The 26,983-nt window shown below is 32.6% G+C and overlaps 3 protein-coding genes across 12 annotated transcripts; 2 read left to right on the top strand and 1 right to left on the bottom strand.

Annotated features, from left to right (window-relative positions):
- Positions 1-5,712: 5,712 nt before the first annotated feature.
- On the top strand, positions 5,713-11,899 carry LOC114298344 (protein NRT1/ PTR FAMILY 8.1). The gene is made up of 5 exons (XM_082891368.1): positions 5,713-6,010; positions 8,420-8,591; positions 8,707-8,924; positions 9,296-9,846; positions 10,780-11,899. The coding sequence occupies exons 2-5, from the start codon at positions 8,486-8,488 to the stop codon at positions 11,615-11,617; spliced, it is 1,713 nt and encodes a 570-aa protein (XP_082747494.1). The 5' UTR covers positions 5,713-6,010; positions 8,420-8,485; the 3' UTR covers positions 11,618-11,899.
- A 1,241-nt stretch (positions 11,900-13,140) lies between these two features.
- On the bottom strand, positions 13,141-19,476 carry LOC114298345 (Pentatricopeptide repeat (PPR) superfamily protein). Of its 10 annotated transcripts, none has more exons than XM_028242907.2 (6): positions 17,128-19,476; positions 16,814-17,010; positions 16,638-16,713; positions 15,739-15,854; positions 15,163-15,281; positions 14,339-14,755 (listed from the first exon to the last, which is right to left on the bottom strand). In XM_028242907.2, the coding sequence occupies exon 1, from the start codon at positions 19,224-19,226 to the stop codon at positions 17,151-17,153; it is 2,076 nt and encodes a 691-aa protein (XP_028098708.2). In that variant the 5' UTR covers positions 19,227-19,476; the 3' UTR covers positions 14,339-14,755; positions 15,163-15,281; positions 15,739-15,854; positions 16,638-16,713; positions 16,814-17,010; positions 17,128-17,150. The 10 variants fall into 10 exon arrangements, with proteins under 10 accessions (XP_028098711.2, XP_028098708.2, XP_028098709.2 ...); XM_028242908.2 differs by having other exon boundaries at positions 15,182-15,281; XM_082891363.1 differs by having other exon boundaries at positions 14,531-14,755; positions 16,808-17,010.
- On the top strand, positions 13,336-14,407 carry LOC114298347 (8-amino-7-oxononanoate synthase). Its single transcript, XM_028242913.2, has 2 exons — positions 13,336-13,680; positions 13,798-14,407. The coding sequence occupies exons 1-2, from the start codon at positions 13,336-13,338 to the stop codon at positions 14,233-14,235; spliced, it is 783 nt and encodes a 260-aa protein (XP_028098714.2). The 3' UTR covers positions 14,236-14,407.
- Positions 19,477-26,983: the final 7,507 nt, after the last annotated feature.

The raw sequence follows: 26,983 nt of genomic DNA, 5'->3' as shown, positions 1-26,983 counted from the left end.
AATCTAAAAAATAATTAAGTGAATCTAAAAAATAAACAAATTGCTTTAAATATTTAAAAAAGTTGAAAAAATTAATTATTAAAAAATTAAGAAAAATTTTAAAATCTGAAATAATATCAATAAGTCTTACAAATATGTATTATTTACTCATAAGTCATGATGAGTGAATTTTTTTTATACACTTAGCCCTCGTTTTGATAATGATATTGAAAATTTGAAAAATTTATTTAAATGATAAATTATTACATTTTAAAAATATTCATTACATTTTAATAATATTAATTTTTCATTACAACCCTACAGAAATTACCATTACCTAAAGGAACACTTTACCATTATTAAATAATCGGCTACCAAACTATTTAGTAGCCAAAAGTAGGTCTTTGGCGACTAAAAAGTAACTTAGTGGGTGAATCCCCTGTTTTTGGCGACCAAAATTTTGGTCGCCAAAGGTATTTTATAATTTTCTTATTAAACAATTGGCTACCAAACTATTTAGTAGCCAAAAGTAGGTCTTTGGCGACTAAAAAGTAATTTAGTCGGTGAATCCCTTGTTTTTGGCGACCAAAATTTTGGTCGCCAAAGGTATTTTATAATTTTTTTATTTTCATTCGGCTACCAAACTATTTAGTAGCCAAAAGTAGGTCTTTGGCAACAAAAAAGTAATTTAGTCGGTGAATCCCCTGTTTTTGGCGACCAAAATTTTGGTCGCCAAAGGTATTTTATAATTTTTTTATTTTCATTCGGCTACCAAACTATTTAGTAGCCAAAAGTAAGTCTTTGGCGACTAAAAATTCTTTTAGTCGCCAATTGTATTTTTTTTAGCTACTAAATTTTTTTTAGTCGCCAATAATCAACATTCCCCTACTAAAAAAAATTAGTAGCTAAAAGGTTGACTTTTGCCGACTAAAATTAATTTTGGTAGACAATTCCCACACTTTTGGCGACTAAATTTGTTTTGGTAGCCAAAAATAGTCGGCAAAAATGTGTTTTCTTGTAGTGATCGGTGGTGGTGATAGTAATGATAGTAGTATGGTGGTAGTAAATTGTTGTGACCTTAGTGGTGGTGGTAAGACGATGTTGTGGTTGCAGTGATAATAGTGGTGGTGGTGGTGGCGGTGGCGATTGTGGCAGCCAACGATAGTGGTGGTGGTAGTAGTGGGGACATCGATAGTATGGTGGTGGTAGTATGGTAGTGTGGTGGTTGTGGCGGCGACCATGATGGTTGTGTATTGGAAATAGGGCGGCGGTGGTAGGAGAGCGTAATGGTGCTAATAGTTAAATAATATTATTTTTTTTAAGTGCCAACCAAAAAAAATAATAATAATATTTTATAACAATTCCATGATGGAATGGAATGGTCATTCCTATGTTCTCACATTTTGTTAGAATAGCTATTCTAATGGAATGACTATTCTCACTTAAAATAAAACTTACCAAACAAGATAAAGGAAAGACAAAATTAGAATAGACATTCCATTTCAACCCATTTTATTGTAACAAACATGTTCTTAATGATACTTCCAACCAATAAAAATGACCAAAGACAATAATAAAATGAAGAAAATATATATATATTTTTTTCAAAAATTCACACTTGGTTGCAACTTGCAAATGCACTTAAAATCCTCCTCCCCCGCAATCCCATTTTCTAATCCAATGTTGGAAGTATATCAAGATAAGAGTAATAATATTATAATTTTATTTAAAATTTTCCACGTTTATTTATTTATTTTTCTGCCTTTAACCTCTCACAAAAGTAGTGCAAGAAGTCAAATTCATTAGTCAAACAATTTTAATGTTTTTCCATACTTTTAAGGGGGATTTGATAATAATCTCCTCACTGTCTAACTTGTCTTTAAAAAAGATAAGAATTATATAGATTCATTCAAAACTCTCTATTATTTTAAAATTTGTTTATTTTACTATAATACTCTTTATATATATATATATATATATCAGATATGTGCTCTTTTACTCTCTCTCATTTTGTTCTCACTAATCCTTGTCTTTACTGGCACCATCGCCGCTCACCATAGAACTCTTTTTCTACCGTCGTTTATCACATCGAAGACCTCAAATCTAAGATCATTTTAATCGTTGTCATAGAAAAATGACGGTTCACGAACCTCATATTTGAAATCCTTCACTCTCTCTCTCTAGCTCTAATGGTTCGTGCTCTGTGTATGTATGTGTGTGTGTCACTCACTATTTATGCTCTCTCTCTCTCTCTCTCTCCTTCTTCTTCTTCTTCTTCTTCTTCTTCTTGTAATGCTCTATTTTTGAACTTTATCTCTTTATCTCTTTCTTTTCTTCTCATGATGCCATGTTCTTCGAACAGTAAAATTTTACTCTGATTCATGAAGCAACCCTCTCATATAAAGCCATTCCCGCAGCGTGTTTCAGAGTAAATTTTACTTTGAATCTTAATAAATTTTACTATAATTTAAAGTAAAATTTTACTATCGTTAAACAAATCAGCAATCAAATTCTATTTTCATTAACTAAAGTAAAATTTTTTATTACAAAAAAACAGAGTACATACTAGATGAAAGAACCGAGGTTGAATTTTACTTTTAGATATATGAACAACCGAACAAAAAAACTCTTATTTATACAAATTTGATTACTTCATTAATATAGATTTCATTCTTCGTTGAAACGTGAGCTCTCTTTGGAAAGCAACGACTTCGTTCATACAAATTTGGAGATCGCCGGAGAACATGTAATATAGATTTGGAGATCAACAAGCGAGTTTGTGCTAGGATTCTTGTGACTTGGAGAACAGATTGGACATCATCGACTTCGTTGGTACAAATTTTCAAATCTATGATATATATATATATATATATATATGCAATGGCAAATATTGTCCAGAGAAAAAAAAGAAAAATTTTAGTATGTCCTTACTCAGTTATGCACCTCCTCTTTATGGATTTAAGAAATAAAATAAATTAGGCTGTCCTTCACCCTAAACAAGGGCCCAATAAGGGAGTTTTCACCAAACAAATCCCACTTTTTATAGTGATACATAGAAAAATTACAAAGATACAAAGATGGGAAGAAAATTACAATTAATTATAATATAGCAACTTAGGAAGCAAAAAATATCTTTTTAAAAACAAATATAATTAAATTATATGATTAAGATTATCAAATTAACTTATTTTTTTAAGTGTTTTACTCATATGGAAAAGTGATTTTTTTAATAGAATTTTTTATTAAAATATGAGGTGAGAATTTCTTAAGCGTATGTGAATGACTTTTTGACATTTTAAGAAAAAATATGCAAAAAATTAAAGAAAATGTGAATAAATCTTTTTTTTTTGTATAAATTTTTAGTTTTTAAATTTAACATAAAAATAAAAAATATTTGAGCATAACAAAATAAACTATGAATTTTTAATTTTATCAATTTAAATTCTAATTTTTTGATTTGTTTAAAATCTAAATTATTTGCCTATTTTCGTTATGTAAAATTGTAGAAAAAATATATTTCAATCATTAAACTCAATATAAGTATGCAAAAAATATCTAAAATATTAATTTTCATTGAATTTATTGACTAAAATACATTTTTCTTTTCTTTCTTTTTTTTTGACAATTTTAGTTAACGAAAATATAGATAAATAATTTAGATTAAAAACAAATAAAAAATTCTAGATTTAAATTGATAAAATTAAAATTTTATTTTATTATAAAATTCAAATCTTAATTTTTTAAAATAATTTTTCTAATATTTTTTGTAACTTTTTAATTGTTTTAATCACTTAAACTGTGTTTAGTTGAGAAATTTGAAAAAAAATCTAGAATGAAATTTTTTTAAAAAATATGTAAGATTAAGTGAAATCATATATATATATATTATTAATAGTAGTGTTTTTTCCATACTTAGGAGATAAATTATAAGGATTTACTTTTTTCTAAGAGAGTCATGTTAGCATATATTTTTTTAATTACAAATAGAGTTCTACATAAATCCAAACATAATTTAAATTATACTAACTTTACCTATTTTATATGGATTCTATTTGACAAATATTTTTGTTCCATATATTTTTCATGATAAATTGAGATCGATAATCCACAAACCTAATATCAATTTTGCGTTTCACGTTTTTTTTCTTAATTCTTTGAAGAGTATGAGGATTTGTTTTTTTAATGCTAAATTACCTTTTTTTTCTGTGCATTATTCTATATCCAATACCAATTCTATATTATTTTATATTATGGATTTGTTGCTTAAATTTTATAGTGATTCTATATATAAAATTATACTTCATTTGTTACATTATTTTATATAATCACAACTCATAAGAGAAAACATGTATAACAATGATACTCTCGAAAAACCTCTAAAGTTTGGATTTACTACTTGAGTTATTTTTTCAATTATTGAATTGTAAGTTATTTTATGTTTTGATATCATATTATAGTTAATTAATCACTTCACACACTGAGATATATCTAGATGTTTTTATTATTTTTTCTTTTTAGATTTAGATGTTTTTATGTGATTCTTTCTTAGTTAGTTGTTGTTGAATTTGTTTATTTTACATAATTTAATATATATGTATATATATCATATAAAATTATTATATGATAATCCAATTATAACATATTTACATTTAATTTTTAAAATAAATTTTATATAATTTTATTTCTACATATTTTTATTTTCTAAATGAATATAAAAGAGAATTAAATAGTTAAAGTTATTTTTAATTTTATATTACTAATTCTTTTTCTAATTTAATTATTTTTTAATAGCAAAATAAGTATTTATTTTATTATTTTATAATATAATATATATCATACAAAATTATTATATGATAATTATACTTTTATAATACGATAGAACTAAAATTATCAAAATACATAAATAATTTAACTAAATTTAATATATATAAGTATTCAAGTAACAATTTTATAGAACGATAGCGCCAATATTATCAAAATAAATAATTAAAATCATATTTTAATTTTAATTTTAAATGAAAATTAAAAAATAATTTTTTTATAACACACATTGTATTATCAAATATTTTAAAAAAATAAAACAAATTACACATACATTACACGAATGAACTACTAATATAAATATATTTTATTCATATTTCACTTAGGCCCCGTTTGTTTAGAGAATTAGATGAGGAATTAGGATTGGTAGTGAGGTGAGACCCACTAATATTGTGTTTGTTTTGAAAGATAGGGAGGGGATTGATAGTGAGCTCCAGATTAGGATGGGCCTCCCCAAGGAGATTCGGATTGGCATCTAAGACTTGGTATTAGAAAAATAGTCCGGCGGACTAGAAATTTTTTTTTTATTTATTTTTTATTTTATTTTTTACATGTCGAGCATTTTTTTTTTAACATTAATATTTAATTTTTGTTGTTTTTGGTTAAGTAAAAATCATTATTTTATTTGTTTTATTTTTTTCTGAAATTTTTTTATTTTATTTTTATTTTTTAAAATTTTTTTACATGTTGGGCATTTTTTTAAAAATATTAATGTCTAAAGTTTTTGTATTTTTTTATTTGTTTTATTATTTTATATTTATTTTATATAAAAATAATTTAACAATCCCTACACTAACAACTATCATCAAAACAAACACAATTTTACTTAATACCCTCACTATTAATCTATTTACTATCAATCCCTTCCATTCTATCTCAGACTTTATATTTTTCTTTCTCATTTTTAAATTCGTTTCAAAATCTCTTAACCGAATACAGCGATATTGTAGCCCTATAAAATGGTGTCACACACACGATGCACCAGCACCACCATATGACCTCTCTCTCTCTCTCTCTCTCTCTCTCTCTCTCTCTGTCTGTAGCTGGTGTTGTACGCATGCGTCCCGGGTTTGCTCCTATACTCTTTCAGCCACCACCACTGCCGCCACACAACCACCACCAGGACTACCAAACCCAGCAATCAAAAACTCCTCATTCAAAGCCAAAATAAAGTTCTCTCTCTCTCTCACTCTTCCTTTGCACTCAAAAGGTATGTCTTACCTTTTGTGCCCACCTTCATTATTTTCCTATCTCACATGATTCCTCTTCTTCCTCCTTCCATGTCCTCTTTCTGTTTTTTTTATTTCCATGCATTGGTGTGGGCATATATATATACATATATATATATTAAATCTACATCATTTTTTTATATCTGGGTATTGAAGAGTTCGGTCAGGTGGGTTCTATTTCTCTTCATTCTTAAATGGATCTGTGTTAATGTTTCAACACTCTTTCATAGATTTAAAAAATTATTAGGGATTTTAAGTTAAAACCCATGTTTGTTTGCATGTGTTTTGAGATGGAAATTGAATTTTTAGGCTGAGATTTTATTTCTTTTTGTTTTTTTTCCCTTCTTTAATTTTGTAATTATGTTTCAAGTGGGTTGTTGGATTCTTTGATTTGTGGGTTATCTCTTGTTTGTCCTATTGCTTTATGTTAAAATGATATATTAAATGGTTTGTGGAGATATGAGAATGTATGGCACTCACAAATATAAAATTTGAAAAAGAAGATGTTTAAGATTGTGTTAGTTTCATTGTTATCTCTAGTTTGTCTTGTTGCTTTATGTTTGTTAATGGAGAATATGATAATGTATGCCCCTCACAAATATAGATTTGAAACAGAGGAAGTAAAATTATGTTAGTTTCATGGTTTTAAAACAGCGGTATTGGGAGACTTGTTGGTATCTGTTGTAGGTATCAAGGGGTGATACATATCGTGTTGCAGTCATCAATTTTTTAAAATCATCTGCTGCAAAAAAAAATTATATATATATATATATATATAAATATTCAGCTGAATATTGGCTATGAATCGGTCGTATTGACTGTGAATTAGCTCGTGAATTTGGCTCTAAACCGATATGTGTATCAGGAACCGACTGTGTTGGTTGTGAATTGGCCATATACCGGTACACATTTGATTTTCATTCCGGGTTGTATCGATGTTAGAAGGACAAAACTCAATACATATCAGCCGATATGGTACATATTCGCCGATATTTAAAACGATGGTTAGTTTATTTAATCAAATCTTATTGATTGGGACATCATGATGTAGATGAAGTTTAACCCTCTTAATCTTCTTTTTCTTGTGTTTCTACTTTCAGCTCATTTTGGGGTTTTTTTTATTCTGTTTTTGTAGGGAAACTTCTCGGACTTTTTAATTCCAATTTGGCTCCCTAAAATAAATCCCATTAGGGAGTCATGTTCCTTGGATGTTTAAATTCCTTTTTTTTATTTTTTTATTTTTTTAATTCTTGACTTGTTAACTATTTAAATAAGCTTTTGCTTTATGTTTACGTTTGTTGTAGAAAATGTTCAGGCACACTCAGTGCCTAACTTTGTGGAAGTTTTCGTTTAACTTCTTGTATATCTCATGAGATATGTTTTAATGATAAATTTGTGCTGCGGAAATTATTTGGAAGAATATTTCAAATTGATTTAAAATGTCAAGAATGATCTTAGACTGGCAAACAGTGGTAGTCATATGCAGAAATGTATGTATATATAGGAATGTTACCCAAATCGGGGTAGTCCATACATTTGAGATGATCATGTATAATTTTGAAATTTATGTGAATTATGTTCTACTATTCTCTATTGAGATTGCACGTTACCACGAAGAATATCATTTGGACTTTTAAATTGAAGAGGCTGTCTTGATCTTTTTTTGTATATAGATAATGAAAGAATAAATTAAGAGCTTGGGTATACTATGGCCTTGTTTGTTTCACTGGATATAAAATAGATGATATAATATGATGTAGAATTTAGTCAGAATATATAATGAATAGGATATAGGTATTGGATAATATATCCCCCAAGTCATGTTTGTTGACTTGACATATAAGATTGGATATATATTATCTATGTTTGTTTTACAAAATATATTGTGGGATATAAACAAGTAATTTCCAAGATTGCCCTCACAATATTATATTATATTATATTAAATTCATAATTTATATTAAATTATATTATATTGTATTAAATTCAATAATATTTATATTATATTAAATTCAATAATTATATTATATTAAATTCAAAAATTATATTAAATTATATTATGTTAGATAGACAAAAGGGTAAATTGGACTTTTTAAATCATATCCCAACCAAGGGGATATAATATAATGGGGGGTGGTGGTATTGTATAATCCCATGGAATATTATATCCTCTTGGGAAAAAAATTACAAACATGGAATATGTAGACTCCAGAGGATATAATATTCAATCTCACCCTTTATATCCTGGAATTAAAGCCTATGAGTATAGTACTTGTCTTAAATTCAAGAGATTTATCTTAGTAGCTGTGTTTGATGGTTTTTTTAAATTCATTAAACCTTTTTTTTTTTTACTGTGGATTTAGTAGAAAAATTGGTAACTGATATTGCAGGTAAACAAACTATTTAAAGACTCTTTAGAAATACAAGCTCAGCAGATTACTTGGCTGCAAATTACCATGGCCGAAGATGATATCTATACAAATGACGGTACGGTTAATATCCATAAAAAGCCTGCAAACAGGATGGAAACTGGAAATTGGAAGGCGTGCCGTTTCATTCTTGGTATGGTTTTAAGGTTCTACTATTTTTTTTAGTCTATGTCGATTTGATATATCCCTCATTGTTATTTAGTATCCAATCACTTCGGAAATTTGGAATATGAAATGGTTTCTCGCAGGAAATGAATGTTGTGAGAGGTTGGCATACTATGGTATGAGCACCAACTTGGTGAACTATCTGAAAAAACGTCTCAACCAAGGGAATGTCACCGCATCAAACAATGTCACAAATTGGTCGGGAACCTGCTACATCACACCCTTGATTGGAGCTTTTCTAGCCGATTCCTACTTGGGAAGATATTGGACAATTGCCAGTTTCTCAGTAATCTATGTCTTTGTAAGTGACTCCATTCCATCTTTCGAAAACTCGATAAAAGATTGAATTGGAGTTATTGTGTTGATTCGAATCAAGCCTCGCAAACTCCAATATGAATTTTATTTTGTGTATTTGTGAATTAAGTTGTCCATAAATTTCATCAATATTTTGTTTCATGGGGTTCATATCACAAAAACAGTCTCTCTGCACGCAAAAGTAAGGCTGCGTACATCTAACCCTCCCCACACCCCATAATGTCGGGAGCTTCGTGTAGTGGGACTAAACCATTACTTGTTTGAGCTGACCCCACATTCTTCATCCTAACACTCTTTGTACCATGATGTCTAGTAGGCTAATTTTGCCTTCAGAAATTGATGAACTCTGTGTTGTAGGGGATGACACTCTTAACAATGTCCGCTTCACTCAAAGGACTAAAGCCGACATGCAACAACGATGTTTGCCACCCATCGGCATTACAAACTGCAGTCTGCTTCATAGCACTCTACTTAATTGCCTTTGGGACTGGTGGAATCAAACCATGCGTCTCGTCCTTCGGCGCGGATCAGTTTGATGAAACCAACGAAACCGAGAGGAAGAAGAAGAGCTCCTTCTTCAATTGGTTCTACTTGTCAATCAATATCGGTGCACTTATTGCTTCCTCAGTTTTGGTGTGGATTCAAATGAATGTGGGGTGGGGTTGGGGTTTTGGTATCCCGGCGGTTGCAATGGCCATTGCAATCATATTTTTCTTCTTGGGTAGCAGCTTGTACCGGCTCCAGAAACCTGGAGGGAGTCCCTTGACACGGATTATCCGAGTGGTGGTTGCGTCCATAATAAAATCTACTGTAAAAGTTCCTGACGATAAGTCTCTTCTTTATGAGACAGCAGATGAGGAATGTAACATCAAAGGAAGCCGCAAGCTCAAGCACACTGAAAAGTTTAGGTAATTGTCTTGCAACTAGACTTTGGTGAACAAGAATTTGTATTGAATTTATCCAAATTAATTCAATTTCATGCACATTTTCATCATTAGCAATATTCTTTTGGTACTTCCTATTTGTATTTGATAATTTATTGAAAGCATCTTTTCAGACATTAATTTTTTATTATTATTATTGGCACTGCACAGTCCGGATCAAAGCCTCTTTTCAGAAATTATCATTTGTTCATCCTTGTTAAGGAAGGGCATTACGAGGAGGAAGCCTAGATACAAATCTAATATTTGGATCTTTTGTGTAATATGGCTGCTCTCGGCCTCAAAGCCACATTCTCATACTTAAAAGCCCACTTTATTTATCGAGCATTTCCTTTTTTAATTTCCTAATGTATTCAATCGATTGTGTTGTGGGTGTCTCGATTTTGACCTGGATTAAGCTTATTACCCATGGGCCGATTAATGGGCAAATGGTGAGGTTCCCCCTCCCTTTTTCATAGGGGTCCTGGGCATAGCCCTAGATGATGGGTCCAACCCGGTATTTGTATTTGGGTCTCTTTTGACCTAATTTGTTACTTTTGGATCTTTGTATATATTAGATCATTTCGAGTTCTAAGGTTAAGATTTTTTTTGAGAGTTTATATGACAAACGGTTGCTGAGAGAGAGAGCTGACCACTATGTTCTCTACATTTATAGTGAAACTTCTTTAATTGTTCTTTGCTTTATAGCCAAACAACATAAATTCTTTGTGTGCTCGTGTGTTTGTTCAATTTTAGTATTGTTCTACTAGGCTTTTTGCATAAAAATCTGTTTATTTATCAAAATGAAAAGAATCTTTTCAGTAATTACATTTCGATTGACTTTCCTGATCCATAGTCTCAGTTTTTCCAGAGTTGGTATCCACTAGTGAAGTTTTACTAATTAGAACTTCCCAATTCCAGATTTTTCGACAAGGCTGCTGTGGAGACCGAAGCTGACCGTGTCAAAAGCTCCGCAGATCCATGGCAACTCTGCACCGTAACCCAAGTCGAGGAGCTCAAGTCCATCATCCGCTTGCTGCCAGTATGGGCGTCCGGAATTGTCTTTTCCACCGTATATAGTCAAATGAGCACCATGTTTGTCCTACAAGGCAACACAATGGACCAACACATGGGCCCAAAATTCAAAATCCCATCTGCCTCCCTCTCCCTTTTTGACACACTCAGTGTCATCTTCTGGGCGCCCGTTTACGACCAAATCATTGTCCCGTTTGTGAGAAAGTTCACGGGGCATGACCGAGGCTTCACTCAGCTCCAAAGGATGGGCATTGGTCTCGTCATTTCCATTTTCTCTATGGTTGTTGCCGGGATCCTTGAGGTCAACCGGCTCAGCTATGTGAGGAGGCATAACTACTATGATCTCGAGGAAATTCCCATGACTATTTTCTGGCAAGTTCCACAGTATTTTCTTATTGGGTGCGCGGAGGTTTTTACTTTTATCGGGCAATTGGAGTTTTTCTACGACCAGGCACCTGATGCAATGAGAAGCCTGTGCTCGGCGCTCTCTCTCACAACAGTTGCGCTGGGGAATTACTTGAGTACTCTGCTCGTCACGGTTGTGACGAAAGTGACCACAAGGAACGGGAAGCTCGGTTGGATTCCGGATAACTTGAATAGGGGCCATCTGGACTATTTCTACTGGCTTTTGGCGATACTCAGCGTGCTTAATTTCGTCGTTTATCTTTGGATTTCAAAATGGTACACTTACAAGAAGGCTACAGGGAAAACCTCATTGACATAGTTTGATGGAAGGTAGGAAAATATTTTCTGCTTAGGAAAAAAAAAAAAACGCTTTGTATTTTTTGGAGGCAAGTTTTTTAAAAACTGTTTGCATTTTGGTTGGTCATTGTTTCAGATTCAGTCTAGTTTGTGTTGCATATTCTGCTCTTGTTTCAAGGTTTTGTCTTAGTTCTCATGGAGATTGAACTGTTTGTAGATATAGATGATTTTTTAGTTTACTCCAGAGTAGTATTCGTTAATTTAGATTGTTTCTATTAATTTGATGGAAGGTTCTCTCTCTCTCTCTCTCTCTCTCTCTCTCTCTCTCTCATCCTTGTAGTGGTTTCTGTTTTTATGTTACCTACCATTTCTTCTATGCACTCTGCATGCTTGTATGTTACCAACCATTTTTTGAAGCACAACTTTATTTTGGTCTGTCTAGTTCTAATTTCATCAAATTTATCACTATGATTTCATTTTTTATTCAATGTAATCTTTTCATCTACCCGTTTGTATTTTAGCAGAAAAATGATATGTGCACGTATGTGATCTTCTAATCTAAAATTTGAATTGCAAAGCACAATTGAAAACATAAGATTTAAATTGATAAAATTAAAATTACAATTACAATTACAATTACGAGAATTAAAGTAAAATTTTGCTGAAATTAAAGTCTAAAGTAGAAGGGGAAGAAGAATGGTATTTTTTTGAAAATTTGAAAATGGAATTTTTGTCATGAAAATAGCTCACTCTCCATAGGCATGTATGTGTCCCCCCCCCCCCCATACTGTTAATTTGTATGAAAAATCTGACGATACATTTTAATTCACAAAAAAAATTATATATGTATTTTCAAATAACAGAAATTACAAGAGGATAAAATAAAGTCTCCGTTTTTTTTACTCACCCATGTAATAATTTGTTAATCGCCCATTGATGGCAACAGGTCGGATAAGGTTGGCCCCCTGCCCCCACCACTGACCCACTAAGCTGAACTTACCCCCAACCACCGGAAGTGGAGGTGCAGTTACTGCACGGGTTGAGCAATTGTTGTGCAATAAAATGGGCTCATTTCGGGTCCTATTTTGATAATTCAAACCGTTCATATTTTAGAATACATTAAGTAAAAAATGCCTACAAAACATTAAGTTAATCAGTTATCGTTTACCTATTCATCCATTCATATTTGTATCTACAAAAATAAATAATAATTGTGATTTAAAATATTAAAATGAATACAAATGTGCGTGGATGAATAGGTAAATTACATCCGATTGATTTGATTTTTTGCAGACATTTTTTACTTAATGTATTCTAAAATGTGAACGGTTCCAATTATCAAAATAGGCCCCGAAATGGGCCCATTTTGCCGCACAGCAGCCGCTGCTGCGCAGCAGCATTCCCACCTCCCAGATTTTCTTTTCCTTTCCTCATCTTTCTCGGGATGCAAACAACGCTATTCACTCAAAAAACATATACAATAAATTATAGGTTTTTTTTTCAAATCACAAAATGAGTCAGCACCAGGAAGCAAAAGTACCATCCTTAATCCTGAAATAGATTTTACCCAACAAATATTAAACTCCAAGAAAAACAAAAAAGACATTGGAGGGCAAGGTCCAAAAGCCAACAGATACCAGTCAAAAGAGATAACTTACATTGAATGAGAGGCCATAAACACTTCAACTGAACATATATGAGATAACCCCTCTCTCTCTCTCTCTTCAAAGCAAACTGAAAATGATGATCTCCCTCAAAGCCATGCAAACCTCCTTCACTCCGACCAAGCATGCCCTCCTTTTCCACACAAGAGGATTCTTCTCCAATAAGAAGAATCCCATACTACTCTCACTCTGCAAATCCAACAACTCAAATTCAGATGACTCCCCTCCTCCACCCGAAGGAGATGCTCGCAAACAAGAACTTCTTGCAAGAATTGCAATGCTTCAAACTCAAAAAGTCCGTCTCACCGACTACTTAGACGAGAGATCCCAATATCTAACCCAGTTTGCCGAAGAAGCCAATGCCGAGTTCGATCAGATAGGCGAAGATGCCCTCAAAGGACTTGATGAAGCCAGCACAAGAGTCTGTTCAAATTCTCTCCTCTGTCCAACAATGCTTAGAGAAACAAAAACGTGGTTGCTTGGTAGTGAAATTTCTACTTTCATACATAACCCATTTTTATTGATTTGTGATTGGCAGATAATGGAGAATATAGAGAGTCGTATGCAAGCATTTGAAGAATCTACAGAGTTGGACAAACAAGAGATTGAGAAGAATGTAAAGAATTTGGAAGAGTTTGAAGATCAAATTGAGAAAGGCAGGAATGAAGGGCTGTTCTTTAAGAGCTTGATGCAGAGGAAGCCTATTGAAAAGGAGAAAGCTAAAGAAGAAATGGAAAAGATTAAGGAGATTACTATAGGCAGTGCAGGATCAAAGACTAGGCGGAATATTTACCTTGCATTGATTGGCTTGGTTGTCATCAGCATTTTTGATTCCTTGATCTCTTCATCATCTGAATGGCAAAAGCTTGCGATTCTTGGGGTGATTTTGGTGGGTTTGCTTTCTCAACTTATCTACGAACAGACAATATTATCAGAAGGAACAGAAAAAGAAAAACCCAAGGACGAGAAAGAGTGAAGTCCTTTCTTTCCTCAAGTTCATATATGTGTATATATATATGATAAGATCCTCGGTCTAATTAATTTTCCTGTAGCATTATTTGACACATACAAATATGGCATGAGATAAAACTCCAAGTGTGATCTTACTACTTAGGGCAAATACATCAGGCAACTTTGCTTTTGCATCATCATCTATTTTTGGTGATTATCTCTAAATCACCAAAACTCACGTAACTAAGTTACTGTGTGATGCTTTACAAATTACAAATGACTTTTAATATATCACTCTGTTGAAAACAAAAAGAAAGATCGAAGCTTTTACATCATCAATTCTCTAATCAGTGATAGACTAAAATCGAGAAGATTAGGGAGATTACTATAGACAGTGCCAGATCAAAGACCAGGCGGAATATTTGCCTTGCATTGATTGACTGGCTCCTCGTCATCAGGATTGCTGATTCCCTGATCTCTTCATCTGAATGGCAAAAGGTTGCAATTCTTGTGGTGATTTTGGTGGGTTTGCTTTCTCAACTCATCTACAAACAGAGGATATTTTCAGAAGGAACAGAAAAAGAAAAACCTGAGGACGAGAAAGAGTGAAGTCTTTTCTTTCCTCAATTTCATATATATATATATGATAAGATCCTTGGTCTAATTAATTATTCTGCAGCATTATTCGACACATGTGAATATAGCATGAGATATAACCCCAGGTGTGATCTTACCACTTAAGGCTAATACATCAGGCACCGTTGCTTTTGCATCATCATCTATTTTTGATGATTATCTCTTAATCATCAAAACCCATGTAACTAAGTTACTGTGTGATGCTTTACAATTGACCCTTTTTTTTTATATACATCATTGTGTTGAAAACAAAAGAAAGGAGAAAAAAATGGAAAGACTAGGGAGATAACTATAGACGGTGCCGTGGAATATTTACCTAGGATTGATTGGCTTACTTGTCATTGGCATTACTGATTCCTTCATCTCCTCATCATCTAGATGAAAAAAAGTTGCGACTCGGGGGCTGACTTTGGTGGGTTTTCTTTCTCAAATCATCTATGAAAAAAGGATGTTATCCGAAAGAATAGAAATGGAAAAACCCGACAACAAAAAAGAGTGAAATCCATTCTTTCCTCGGTCATTATATATATATGATAAGATCCTTGGTTAATTAATTTTGCTGTAGAATTATTTGAACACATACAAATATATCATGAGATATAACCCCAGTGTGAGCTTACCACTTGGGGCTGATACATCACGAAACTTTGCTTTTGCATCATCAACAATTTTTCGTGATATTTCTTAATCACCAAAACCCATGTAACTAAGTTACAGTGTGATGCTTTACAATTGACTGTTTATACATCATTGTGTTGAAAACAAAAGAAAGATTGAAGCTTTTCCATCATCAGTTCTTTAATGAGTGATGAACTATATCTTTGATGAGAAGCGAAATGGAGAAGAATAGGGAGATTACAGTTCTGGATCAAAGACTAGGTCGAATATTTACCTTGCATTGAGCGGCTTGCTCTTCATCGGGATTGCTGATTCTGTGATTTCTTCATCTGGATGGCAAAAGGTTGAGATTCTTGGAGTGATTTTGGTGGGTTTGCTTTCTCAACTCACCTACAAACAGAGATATTATGAAATGGAAAACCCCAAGAACGAAAGAGTGAAGTCCTTTCTTTCCTCAAATCTATATATGTATATATTTATGACAAGATCCTTGTTCTAACTAATCTTGCTGAAGAATTATTCAACACTCGAATATAGCATGAGATTTAACCCCGTGCGTGATCTTACCACTTGGGGCTTTTACATCACGCAACTTTGCTTTCGCATCATCAACTATTTTTGGTGACATTTCTTAATCACTAAAATTCATGTAACTACCGTGTGATGCTTTACAATTGACTTTTTATACATCATTGTGTTGAAAACAAAAAGACAGAACGAAGTTTTTACATCATCTGTCCTATAATGAGTGAGATAAACTACGAGAATTAAATCCATCTATTTTCTTTTCACAACAGTTCTCATTTTAGGATTGAAAAAACAAATTACACAAGGAGTAGCCAGAAGTAGCTTTGGTGCATTCAACCCCAAGAAATTGGCAAGCAAAAGCATAAATCTTTCTGCCTAATATCTTCGGGGCATCTGAAGACCAACCTGCTTCGAAGCTGCACAAGCATGGCAAGAACAAGCTTGCTTAGCTTAGTAATCATGTGGTTCATAAAGTGAGTTAGATACTGTTAGTGAATCTGCCTTGTACTTGTCATACTGTAGTTTCATGAACCACTAATTATGGTTCCCATGCCAAAATTTTCAGAGGTACCTAATCTTGAAAACATGAAACAAAACTATATGAATAGCAAGGTTAGGCATTATTGGTTGAGTACAAGAAATCACCATTTGCCAACTAGCTGATTTGGACAAGTCTTCACTCAAAATATAGAACAAATGCTAGGAATATCGAACCAACCACCTGCAAGAATGACACAACATTAAGAACAGGCTCCTACGGCAGAACTGAGAGAATTATAGCAGGCTTGGGGCAGAAGAATTTCAGAAAAAGTTACTTGAACCTCTAACATGTATGTTCTCCTAAATGTACACATCTCTGGCTCATGCACATTGGGTAATTGCTCAACATCCAACAATGCATTGGCATCAATGCCAGAGAGGTAATTTAGAACCTGCAACAATTGGGCTGAGAGAACACAGTTCCAGCAAGTCTTTTCTCCCAAAGTGGTGTTGAACAATTTTAAACACCTAATGGAAACTTAAAACAGAATAATAGCAATAGTTGGGTCATTGATTAGCTTTATTCCAATTCAACTTAATTCCAAAGGCAAGTTAAAAAATCAACCAAGGGAAGCAAAAGGAGTTAGAAGCTTACTTCCAAGGCTTCTAATGCAATGGTCATGTCAGAGCTCTATTATTAAGCACAGCTCTGACAAGTATGTTCCATGTAATGACAGTAGGGAGAATTCCCCTACCCAAAGCATCATTTAAGAACCCAATGGCATCTGATATTCTATTGCAAGAACAAAGCCCCTTCAGAGTAATATTATAGGAAATGATATCTGGTTGTATCCCTTCTACTAAAATGCGAGCCCAAATAATTGATGCCTTTTTGCATTCTCGGGCTTTGTAAAGCCCCTCCATGACGGTATTGTGGGTCACAAGATTCGGAACACAGTGTTGTTCCCCCATCTTCGAATATAAGCGCAAAGCATCTTCCACTTTGCCTGCAGAGCATAGCCCGTGAATCATGATATTGTGCATCGTCACATCAGGCTTCAAACCTTGACTGAGCACTTGAAACCACAAATTGATGGCCATGTCAACCTTCTTGCTCTGACAAAGACCATCCATCAACAAGCTGTATGTGATCATGTCCGCCTTCCATCCTTTTTCCAGCATTTCCTTCACAAAGTGATAGGCTTCGCCATATCTTTCTGCTTTGCATAACCCATTAATGAGAGTGTTGTAGGTGACAACAGTTGGGGAGCAATCTTTTGTGATCATTTCACTGAAAAACTGAATTGCAGCTTCAATTTTAGAAGCTCGAATCAAGCCATTGAGCAGTGCATTGCAAACATGGGGATTTGGCTTACAGCTATTCTTCGTCATTTGGTCAAGCATGCAAACTGCTTCATCCAACCTCCCTTCTCTACATAACCCATTGATCATGGACGAATATGCAAAAACATTCAACATATCTCCTTTATCTTCTGCCTCTTTTAGGACACGTAAAGCCTTGTTCAAGTAGCCATTATTGCACAATCCATGAATCAGAACACCGTACGTTGTGGAATCTGCAAGAAAATCTTTCTCGGACAAGCGTTCCCAAAGAGAAATTGCTTCGTCCACCTTACCATTCTCAAACAATCCTCTGATGAATATGTTGAAACTCACAACATTACATTGACCCTCCTTACCCATTAAATCCCACAAGTCAAAACACTCTTTAATCATTGCGGCTTGACAATACCCATTAAGCAATGCATTATACGTCACAACATCCGGAGACACCCCACTCTCAACCATTTCTGTGTATACTCTTGAAGCCCCATCAACATTTCCAGACTTGCATAACCCATGTATCAGACTACTATAAGTAAACAAATCTTGTTGTCGATCGTTTTTCTTCAGTCGCTGCCAAAACTCCAGACTCTCATTGAACTTCCCGCACTTGCACAAACCACTGATCATAACATTGTAAGATACAACATTTGGATAAACAGATGACTCCTTTATCAACCTCTCCCAAATCTCATTAGCCCCAACAGAATCACCTTTCTTAAAAAACCCATCAATCAAAATATTATAACACATCACATCGGGAGTCACACCTCTTTCAAACATTTCTTCGAACAGGTTCAAGGCATTCGATAAATCCCCACTCTTCGCAAGCCCATTGATCACAGTACCATAACTAACCACACCAGGACTCAAACCCTGATTCCACATCCAACCCAACAACTCTTTTGCCTTATCAAATCGCTTCTTCTTACACGAAATTTTGATCAAAATATTGTAAGTCTCCAAATTCGGAGACAAACCCATTGTTTCAAAGAACTTGAAAAACAACTCCGCTCTATCCAACCGATTCGAAACAACAAAAGCATTGAGCAAAGAATTGTACGACCTTATACCCGGTTCGCACCCAAAAATCTCGCTCATTCGCTGAAAAACAACCAACGCTTGATCAACCATAGAGTTCTTGGAATAGGCCTTGATAACCGTCAATGCAACGTCTTCGGAGCACTTGCACTTCTGGGTTCGAATGAGTTCGACGATTCGGTTGACGTGAGACACGAGTCTTGGGTGGAGGAGCTGGCGGAGGATGTGGTGGAAGACGGCGGCGGAATGGGCGTAATTTGGGTGGCGAGTGGCGGAGTCGAAGAGGGAGAGAGCTAAGTTGGGGTTCTTCTCTGCTTTGAGGAGTTTGAGGAGTCGTTTTGGAGAGAGAGATTTGGGTAACACGGCCATGATGAGAGAAAAGACGATGATAATAATGAGTTGTTGAAGTTGTTTCTCTTTCTCTCATTTTATTGCATGTTTTGATCAGAGCTTGTCGACCAGAGTTGATTGAGGTCTCTCTCCGGCGATGATTTGTGATCGGAGATGAGATTTCGGAGACCAAATCGATGATTTGTGAATGGTTTGGGAAGGGGACTCCAAGGAAGAAAGTGGAATTTGAATAGAAATAAGGGTGCGAAAACAAAAGGGGTAAATTACATTGAGCTCCCACAACATTTGGGAGATTGCATTTTGGGTATTTGGGTAATATTTGAAAAGGAAAAGAAAAAATGTGATGTAAATATGAATGAAATATAAATTAAATTTTTTTTACATTTATCTTTCCTTTCCAAATCTATATCTAAATTTATAATCCAAATAAAATGTTAAAGTAAAGGACATTTAGGATCCATTTGTTTTGGCGGTTTCTTTTTTTTCTATAGAAAATATTTTCCTATGTTTGGTTGCATTTTTCAAATTATTGTGCTAATAGTTGCATTAGTAGTAGTGGTAGTGGCAGCAATGGTGGTATCGGGATGGATGTAGAGATGATAATGTGGTAGTAATGATATGACGATGATGACAATAGAAATAGTGACAACGACAATGGTGATGATAGTCATGGCTATGGCAATGGTGGTAAACACAACTTTAGTGGTCATTGGTAAAAATTTAATTCAAAAAATATTTGTTGCCTTTTAAAAGTGAAAAATATTTTCTACTATAATAGGCTTATTTTCTGTTAATTCGCTTATAAGCATAAAATGTTTTTAGCCAATTACAATGTGTCATGTACTATAAAGGATTACAAAATATGACAATGTGTTTAATTGGTTTTAATTCAAGACTACAAGATCAAATCACAAGTTGCCACGTGTTAAAATAATGTAATCCTCAAAATGACAAGTCTTTAACTAATATAAGGGGGTGTTTGGTAGAGCTTATAAGCTGCTTATTTCAGCTTTTACTTAATTTAAGCTAAAAGTTTGTGTTTGGTTCAACTTAACTTGATCAACTTATAGCTTAAATGAAGTTAATTTTCAAATTTTTTGAAAAGTTGGTGAAGAGGTGCTTATTAAGTTAGCTTAAGCGCACAGCTGGTATTGGGGAGAGAAAATGACTTAAATACCCCTTACAATTTCAAATTATTACATGTGTGCTATGTATATAAACCAAAACACTTTCATTCTGCCTCTTCCACGAATTTGTCTAGCACTTTCTGATGACTTCGAGCGATTTCCGACAAACCAGAGATCCCTCTCTCGCACGAGCATGAACCATCGATCTCTTTATTCTCTCTCTCTCTCTGCTACATCCATGGCGCCGTACCTAGGGTTTTTCGTCGTCGATCTCGGGCGTGTGTGTTCGCGATAGTGAACCAGAGATCTGTTACATATGTATATATGTGTGTATGCGTGTGTGTTTGTGCGTGTGTGTTCGTGATCGCGCCAGCATCTCTCTCTCTTCGGCATTCGCGGCAGATCTCTCTTTCTCTCTCTTCACGATCGTCGTAGTTCTCTGTCTCTCCGGCGTTATTCGTAGCAGATCGGCGTTGTTCGTAGTAGATCGTCGTCGTCCCTTTCCGGTGAACCAGAGCCGTCACCCTGCCGGCTGGGGTTTTCATATTTTTTTTTTCTTTTTCCTAGAGGTTTTCAGTATTTTTTAATAAAATAATAAAATAACAAAAATAATAAAAATAATAATAATAATTAAGCTATTATTATTATTATTATTATTATAGATTATCTAATTTGGTCGACCCAATTACTCATCTGCCTTGGCTACTGATCCCTTTGCTTCTAGCCAGTCAGTTTCAGTCACTCCATTTCCTGCTAACCCAATCAAATTATCCCGATCTGCTCCTAAGATCATCTAATTTGGTATTAGAGCCATCGTTATGTTGTATCCTGTTTCTAACTGCTTTGTTATTTCCAATTAATCCTTTCTATTGTTTATTTAATTAATCTCGTTTTTAGTTCATCTTCATCACCCAAGAGATCAGTCTGTATTTATCCACCTGGTTTTAGTCACCCACTTTCGTTCCCTGTCCAGAGTAAGTCCTTAGGGTTAGGCAATGTAGGACATAGGGGTCTTTCCGAATAGGGTCTGTACTCAAACCATTTTGGTCTGTGATAACATGACAAGAATAAGGTATGTATTAAGATATCTGTAAAGCTGATTAATTAAACAGAACAATGAATCGATTATTTAGGAGTAACTCATCAGTCAATTCTAGGTCAACAGCTTTGCCTTCAATACCTAATCAAAGATTAGTAATAAATGAAGAAGATGTTGAAATACAAAATGATAAATTTGATGCAGGATGGAATATACCTAAATTGCCAATTAAAGAAATTTATAAAACTACTTTTATACATAATGTTTTTAAAATCACACTACATGTTAAAACTATTGAACAAGTTTATGCCTTAGAAAAGCCTAGAGAAACCTGTCAATTATTTGATGCAAAATTAATTAAAAGACATTTAAATAATGGTTACAATTTTATGCATATTGGTTTAATTCAAGTTGGTCTGAATCCATTAACCATGGTAGGCAAAAATACCTCTGTTTTATTATGTTTAAGAGATGCTTGTTTTTCTTGATTACAATGACAGTTTAATGGGTATGATGGAAACTGGCCTGCATAAAGGTCCAGTACATTTTAATTGTTTTCCTGATTTTACACTTAGTTTACGAGATCCACATATTTTAGATGCATTAACATTAAATATTCAATTACATGGTTCATTTACTAACATGAAAGAAAAAGTTCATAATATTACTTTAATATATCGTGTTCATTACAAATGTATGCAAACTAATTTAAATGTTCATGCTTTACACAAAAGTCCCAAAGATAAAACTCTATTAATTCAAAGTAGTAGTAATCCTGGGGAATCACATATTAATGTTCTTCAAATGATTGAATGGAAAAACATAGATTTACCTGATCAGTGGATTATTGTTAATGAAAATTACAAACATAATCAACAACAATCCTCAATTCAAGATATCCAAGATATTCACCAATTCAATGATGGTTCTGTTCGAATTAAATTTAATCGTAGTCAATCCTCTCGACATAGTGCATCTAGTGTTCAAACTGAAATTGAAACTGAAGATGAAATATTTAATACTCCTTTATTTCGAAAAAATAGTAAAATCTATCTTGGTCAACGTTCCACTAATAAGTTAAAAGGCATTGATAATACTACTTCCTCTCAAATTAGTAAACCTGTTTATTCTACATATACACATTTGCCTGAAGAAGAGATTGCTTCTAATAATTCTCCAACTCAAACTGATTTCGAAGAATTTATACCACCCGTCAATCCTCAATTAATGACAATTAAAAAAGATTTTAAACCTGATCTAGATAAATTACTTATTGACTTTAAATCTACGAAAAATAGAACAGAAAGACATGCTTATTATGCTAAATATAATTCTACTCAAATGTCAAAAATTACTCGACAATGGTATGATTTTATGGTCGAATATGGTTTGGAATTACCTCTATTAGAATATGTTGACAAATATTACAAAAAGATTAATACAATCACCAGACATAAATGGAAAACTTTTGACACCACTTCTGTCAGTTCTAGTCATCCTCTTTTAGAAAAAATCATTCTTACTCAACAAGGTTCTGAAATCCCTGCTTCTCCGTTCAAACTCCCTGGTAATGATAATGAAATTAAAAAGGTTATTGAACAAAATAATTATACTAATCAATGTTTAAACACAATTGGTAAACAATTAGACAAGATTGAAACCAATTTAGAATCTGTTCAAACCACATCCACTAAACAACCTTTAGATCCACCTTTACTTAATCTAACTAGTAATCGTTCCAAAAAAACTAGCTTAGTTACTAATGATACTTCTACTGTCAAAGCTATTGAAAAATTATTTACTAAATTATCTACCGCTGATATTGCAACAGTATTTAATGGTTTATAATTGATAACTAAGCGAGGGACACCTCGTTCTAATTCAGTATTTTTATTAACATAAAAAGCAGGGCAAGACCATGGGGATTTACTAGGACTAATAATTCGATTTTTTAATAATTCATTAATCTCTTTTTTACACATTTCAAGTAATTCATGATTCATTTGAATAGGTCGAGATTTAGTAGGTATTTGTCGTTCATCAAAATTTTTAATATATGGTAAAGTAACTACATGCTTTTTCCTATGCCAGAATGCAGTAGGTAAAGTAGAACAAACAATTGATTCAAGTTTTAATTTGAAATCATTAATTTGAGAAATAATAACATGATCATTTAATTGTTGATCAATTCGTTTATAATTAATTTATTCTTTAAGAAAATTGATTTGTCTAGTTAAGCGATTAATAGTATGAGAAATAGAACAATCTTTTAATTGATTTAATTCTAACATTTCCGGTGGAGATAAAAATGTAAATGTAACAGGTTGTCCTAAAACATGGGTAGTTATGCCGGTACTAGATGTAGTAAATGGATATAGTAAATAAATAAATGGTGTGCCTAAAATAAGTTTATCAGTCATATTTTGAACTAAAACAAATGAGGTTTTGAAACATACATTGTCTTGACAAACATGAACTTTAGGTAATTTATATTTTATATACATTTGACTACCATTAGCAGAAGTTAATTTCTCATGACATTTTTCATAGTATTTAGTAGGAAGTAATCCTTCTTGAATGCAATTTAAATCAGCACCAGTATCAATTAAAGCAATTAATTCTAATTCAAAATCTTCAACAATAATTTTAATTTTTGAATACCATTTTTGAATATAAATTTTATTGATTAGATTTAATCTTTTTTCTTCAAGATTGCTGGGTTGAGATTGATTATCTAATAAGAATTTCTCGGGATTAGTGTGATTAGAATCATGCTCGGAATTATTGTCGGATTCATGTGGAGAGGTATTTGGATTAGGTTGAAAATTATCGAAACTTTGATTAAGTTTGAGAGAAATAATTTCATCTTCTAATTTTTTGTCTTTATTTTGTAAATCTCGAATAGTTTGTTTAATTTGGTTGATTTCAGATTGTAAATCTTAAAGTGTGATTTATTTATGTTTATTTTTAAATCTTTCTAAAGTTTTAGATAAGCTAATAATAGGTTTATTAAACTTAGGTTTATTGTCTGAATGTATTAATAAAGATTTTAATTTATCCATATATTTTTGTTTTAAACTAGGATCATCTAATTTGCTAATTAATTCTATTAATGCAGATTCTTCTTGATTTGATTTTGTTAGGACAGTAATTTGTTTAATAGGTTTACAACAGACATCATTGCATCCTAATGTGATATTATGATCATCAGAATCAGTATTGGTTGAATAATTATCAGAGGATGTTTTCGGATTATCAGAAGAGGAATTACTAACAGATTGATTTAATTGAAAGATTTCAAATATTTGATTTTTAGATTCATCATTTATTTGTAATTGATTAATCTTATCTTTTAATTTTTGTTTTTCTTTGCATTTATTAGAATAATGACCTTTTTTACCACAGTTATAACATGTTATATCTTTATTAGATTTAGATTTTGGATGTGATTTTTTGTAATAGTTCTTTTTGGGTTTAGTATAAAATTTATCATTGGATTTGGAAGGTGAATAATTCTTTTTATATTTATTAGAATATTTGGATTTATACTTATGCTTAGAATATTTATGTGATTTCCTACGAGAGGGTGCTACAGGAGGTAAACCATATTGTTCACAGAAATTTCCTAATTCATATTTAGCTTTGTGTTTATCTTTAGTAGCTTTTTAACTAAGTTTAAGATCAATACACATTTTTAATCCTTCTTTTTGAATAGTGCTAATTATATCGCCATATGTGAGGTTATCATATTCGATGACACCAGTAGATTGACTAAGAACATCTCTAATTTTGTGAGCAAATAGACTAGGTAATCCATTAATAAATTTTTCTTTCCAGAATGATTTAGTACAGTCTTCTCTTAACATAACTCTAGAGGTAAACACATCTTTATACCATCGAAAATCACTTAAGGTTGGACAGGTAAGATTACTAAGTTGATCATATATGCGAGAATAGATATTAGTTGGGGTTCCAATAAAATGTCTAACAATTGTATAAATTAAAGCATTAATACCATCAGGGTGGCAACATCCAATGTTTTCATCAAAGATAGGTAAACCATTATCATCAGTTTGATTAGCATAAATTACAGATTCTCGTTACTCTTCAGTTAAATATTTTTCCCACAAAGATTTGAGCATACCAGTGAAACCAGAAGTAATTAATGTAACAATTTCAGGTTGAGTATATTGGGGATAATTTGAGAGATAACTGTTGGAGACCATAGATAAATGATTTAACTTTTGGAAGATTTGATCTTCACTAAGACCATCAATATTCCATTCGTATAATTTTTTAGCAGAAACAGAAAATTGATTATTAAGATTAGTTTCTTCAAATTGAATATCAACAGGAGTAGGTCGAGAATACCAGTTTTTTGTGGTTTGTGGATTAATTTTGGGATAATGAATTTTATTAAGATGAGAAGATTGAAATTGTTGAGCTAATTGATTTATATTATCATCAGTGGTTTCAGTGTCAGATTGGGTAGAAACAGTTTCAATATTAGGTTGTTGATTTAGGACAGTAAAACCTTTATCTTTAGAAGGTGAAGCATTATCAGCAGTAGATAATTTAGTAAATAATTTTTCAATAGCTTTGACAGTAGAAGTATCATTAGTAACTAAGCTAGTTCTTTCGAAACGATTACTGGGTAGATTAAGTAAAGGTGGATCTAAAGGTTGTTTAGTGGATGTGGTTTGAACAGATTCTAAATTGGTTTCGATCTTGTCTAATTGTTTACCAATTGTGTTTAAACATTGATTAGTATAATTATTTTGTTCAATAACCTTTTTAATTTCATTATCATTACCAGGGAGTTTGAACGGAGAAGCAGGGATTTCAGAACCTTGTTGAGTAAGAATGATTTTTTCTAAAGGAGGATGACTAGAACTGACAGAAGTGGTGCCAGAAGTTTTCCATTTATGTTTGGTGATTGTATTAATCTTTTTGTAATATTTGTCAACATATTCTAATAGAGGTAATTCAAAACCATATTCGACCATAAAATCATACAATTGTCGAGTAATTTTTGACATTTGAGTAGAATTATATTTAGCATAATAAGCATGTCTTTCTGTTCTATTTTTCGTAGATTTAAAGTCAATAAGTAATTTATCTAGATCAAGTTTAAAATCTCTTTTAATTGTCATTAATTGAGGATTGACGAGTGGTATAAATTCTTCGAAATCAGTTTGAGTTGGAGAATTATTAGAAGCAATCTCTTCTTCAGGCAAATGTGTATGTGTAGAATAAACAGGTTTACTAATTTGAGAGGAAGTAGTATTATCAATACCTTTTAACTTATTAGTGGAAGGTTGACCAAGATAGATTTTACTATTTTTTCGAAATAAAGGAGTATTAAATATTTCATCTTCAGTTTCAATTTCAATTGGAACACTAGATGCACTATGTCGAGAGGATTGACTACGATTAAATTTAATTTGAACAGAACCATCATTGAATTGGTGAATATCTTGGATATCTTGAATTGAGGATAGTTGTTGATTATGTTTGTAATTTTCATTAACAGTAATCCACTGATCAGGTAAATCTATGTTTTTCCATTCAATCATTTGAGGAACATTAATATGTGATTCCCCAGGATT

Source organism: Camellia sinensis, chromosome 10 (genome assembly GCF_055761805.1).
Source record: "Camellia sinensis isolate YWXY chromosome 10, ASM5576180v1, whole genome shotgun sequence".
In the NCBI taxonomy this organism is placed as follows: Eukaryota; Viridiplantae; Streptophyta; class Magnoliopsida; order Ericales; family Theaceae; genus Camellia; species Camellia sinensis.
This window is presented reverse-complemented; position numbering and strand designations above follow the sequence as displayed.

Excerpts from the sequence above, each read along its gene's own strand:
- LOC114298345 (XM_028242910.2), bottom strand. The coding sequence starts at position 19,226 with ATGGCCGTGTTACCCAAATCTCTCTCTCCAAAACGACTCCTCAAACTC.
- LOC114298344 (XM_082891368.1), top strand. The coding sequence starts at position 8,486 with ATGGCCGAAGATGATATCTATACAAATGACGGTACGGTTAATATCCAT. Across the intron at positions 8,925-9,295 it reads TCTCAGTAATCTATGTCTTT|GGGATGACACTCTTAACAAT; the intron begins GTAAGTGACTCC and ends TCTGTGTTGTAG. Across the intron at positions 9,847-10,779 it reads AAGCACACTGAAAAGTTTAG|ATTTTTCGACAAGGCTGCTG; the intron begins GTAATTGTCTTG and ends TCCCAATTCCAG.
- LOC114298347 (XM_028242913.2), top strand. The coding sequence starts at position 13,336 with ATGATGATCTCCCTCAAAGCCATGCAAACCTCCTTCACTCCGACCAAG. Across the intron at positions 13,681-13,797 it reads TTGATGAAGCCAGCACAAGA|ATAATGGAGAATATAGAGAG; the intron begins GTCTGTTCAAAT and ends TGTGATTGGCAG.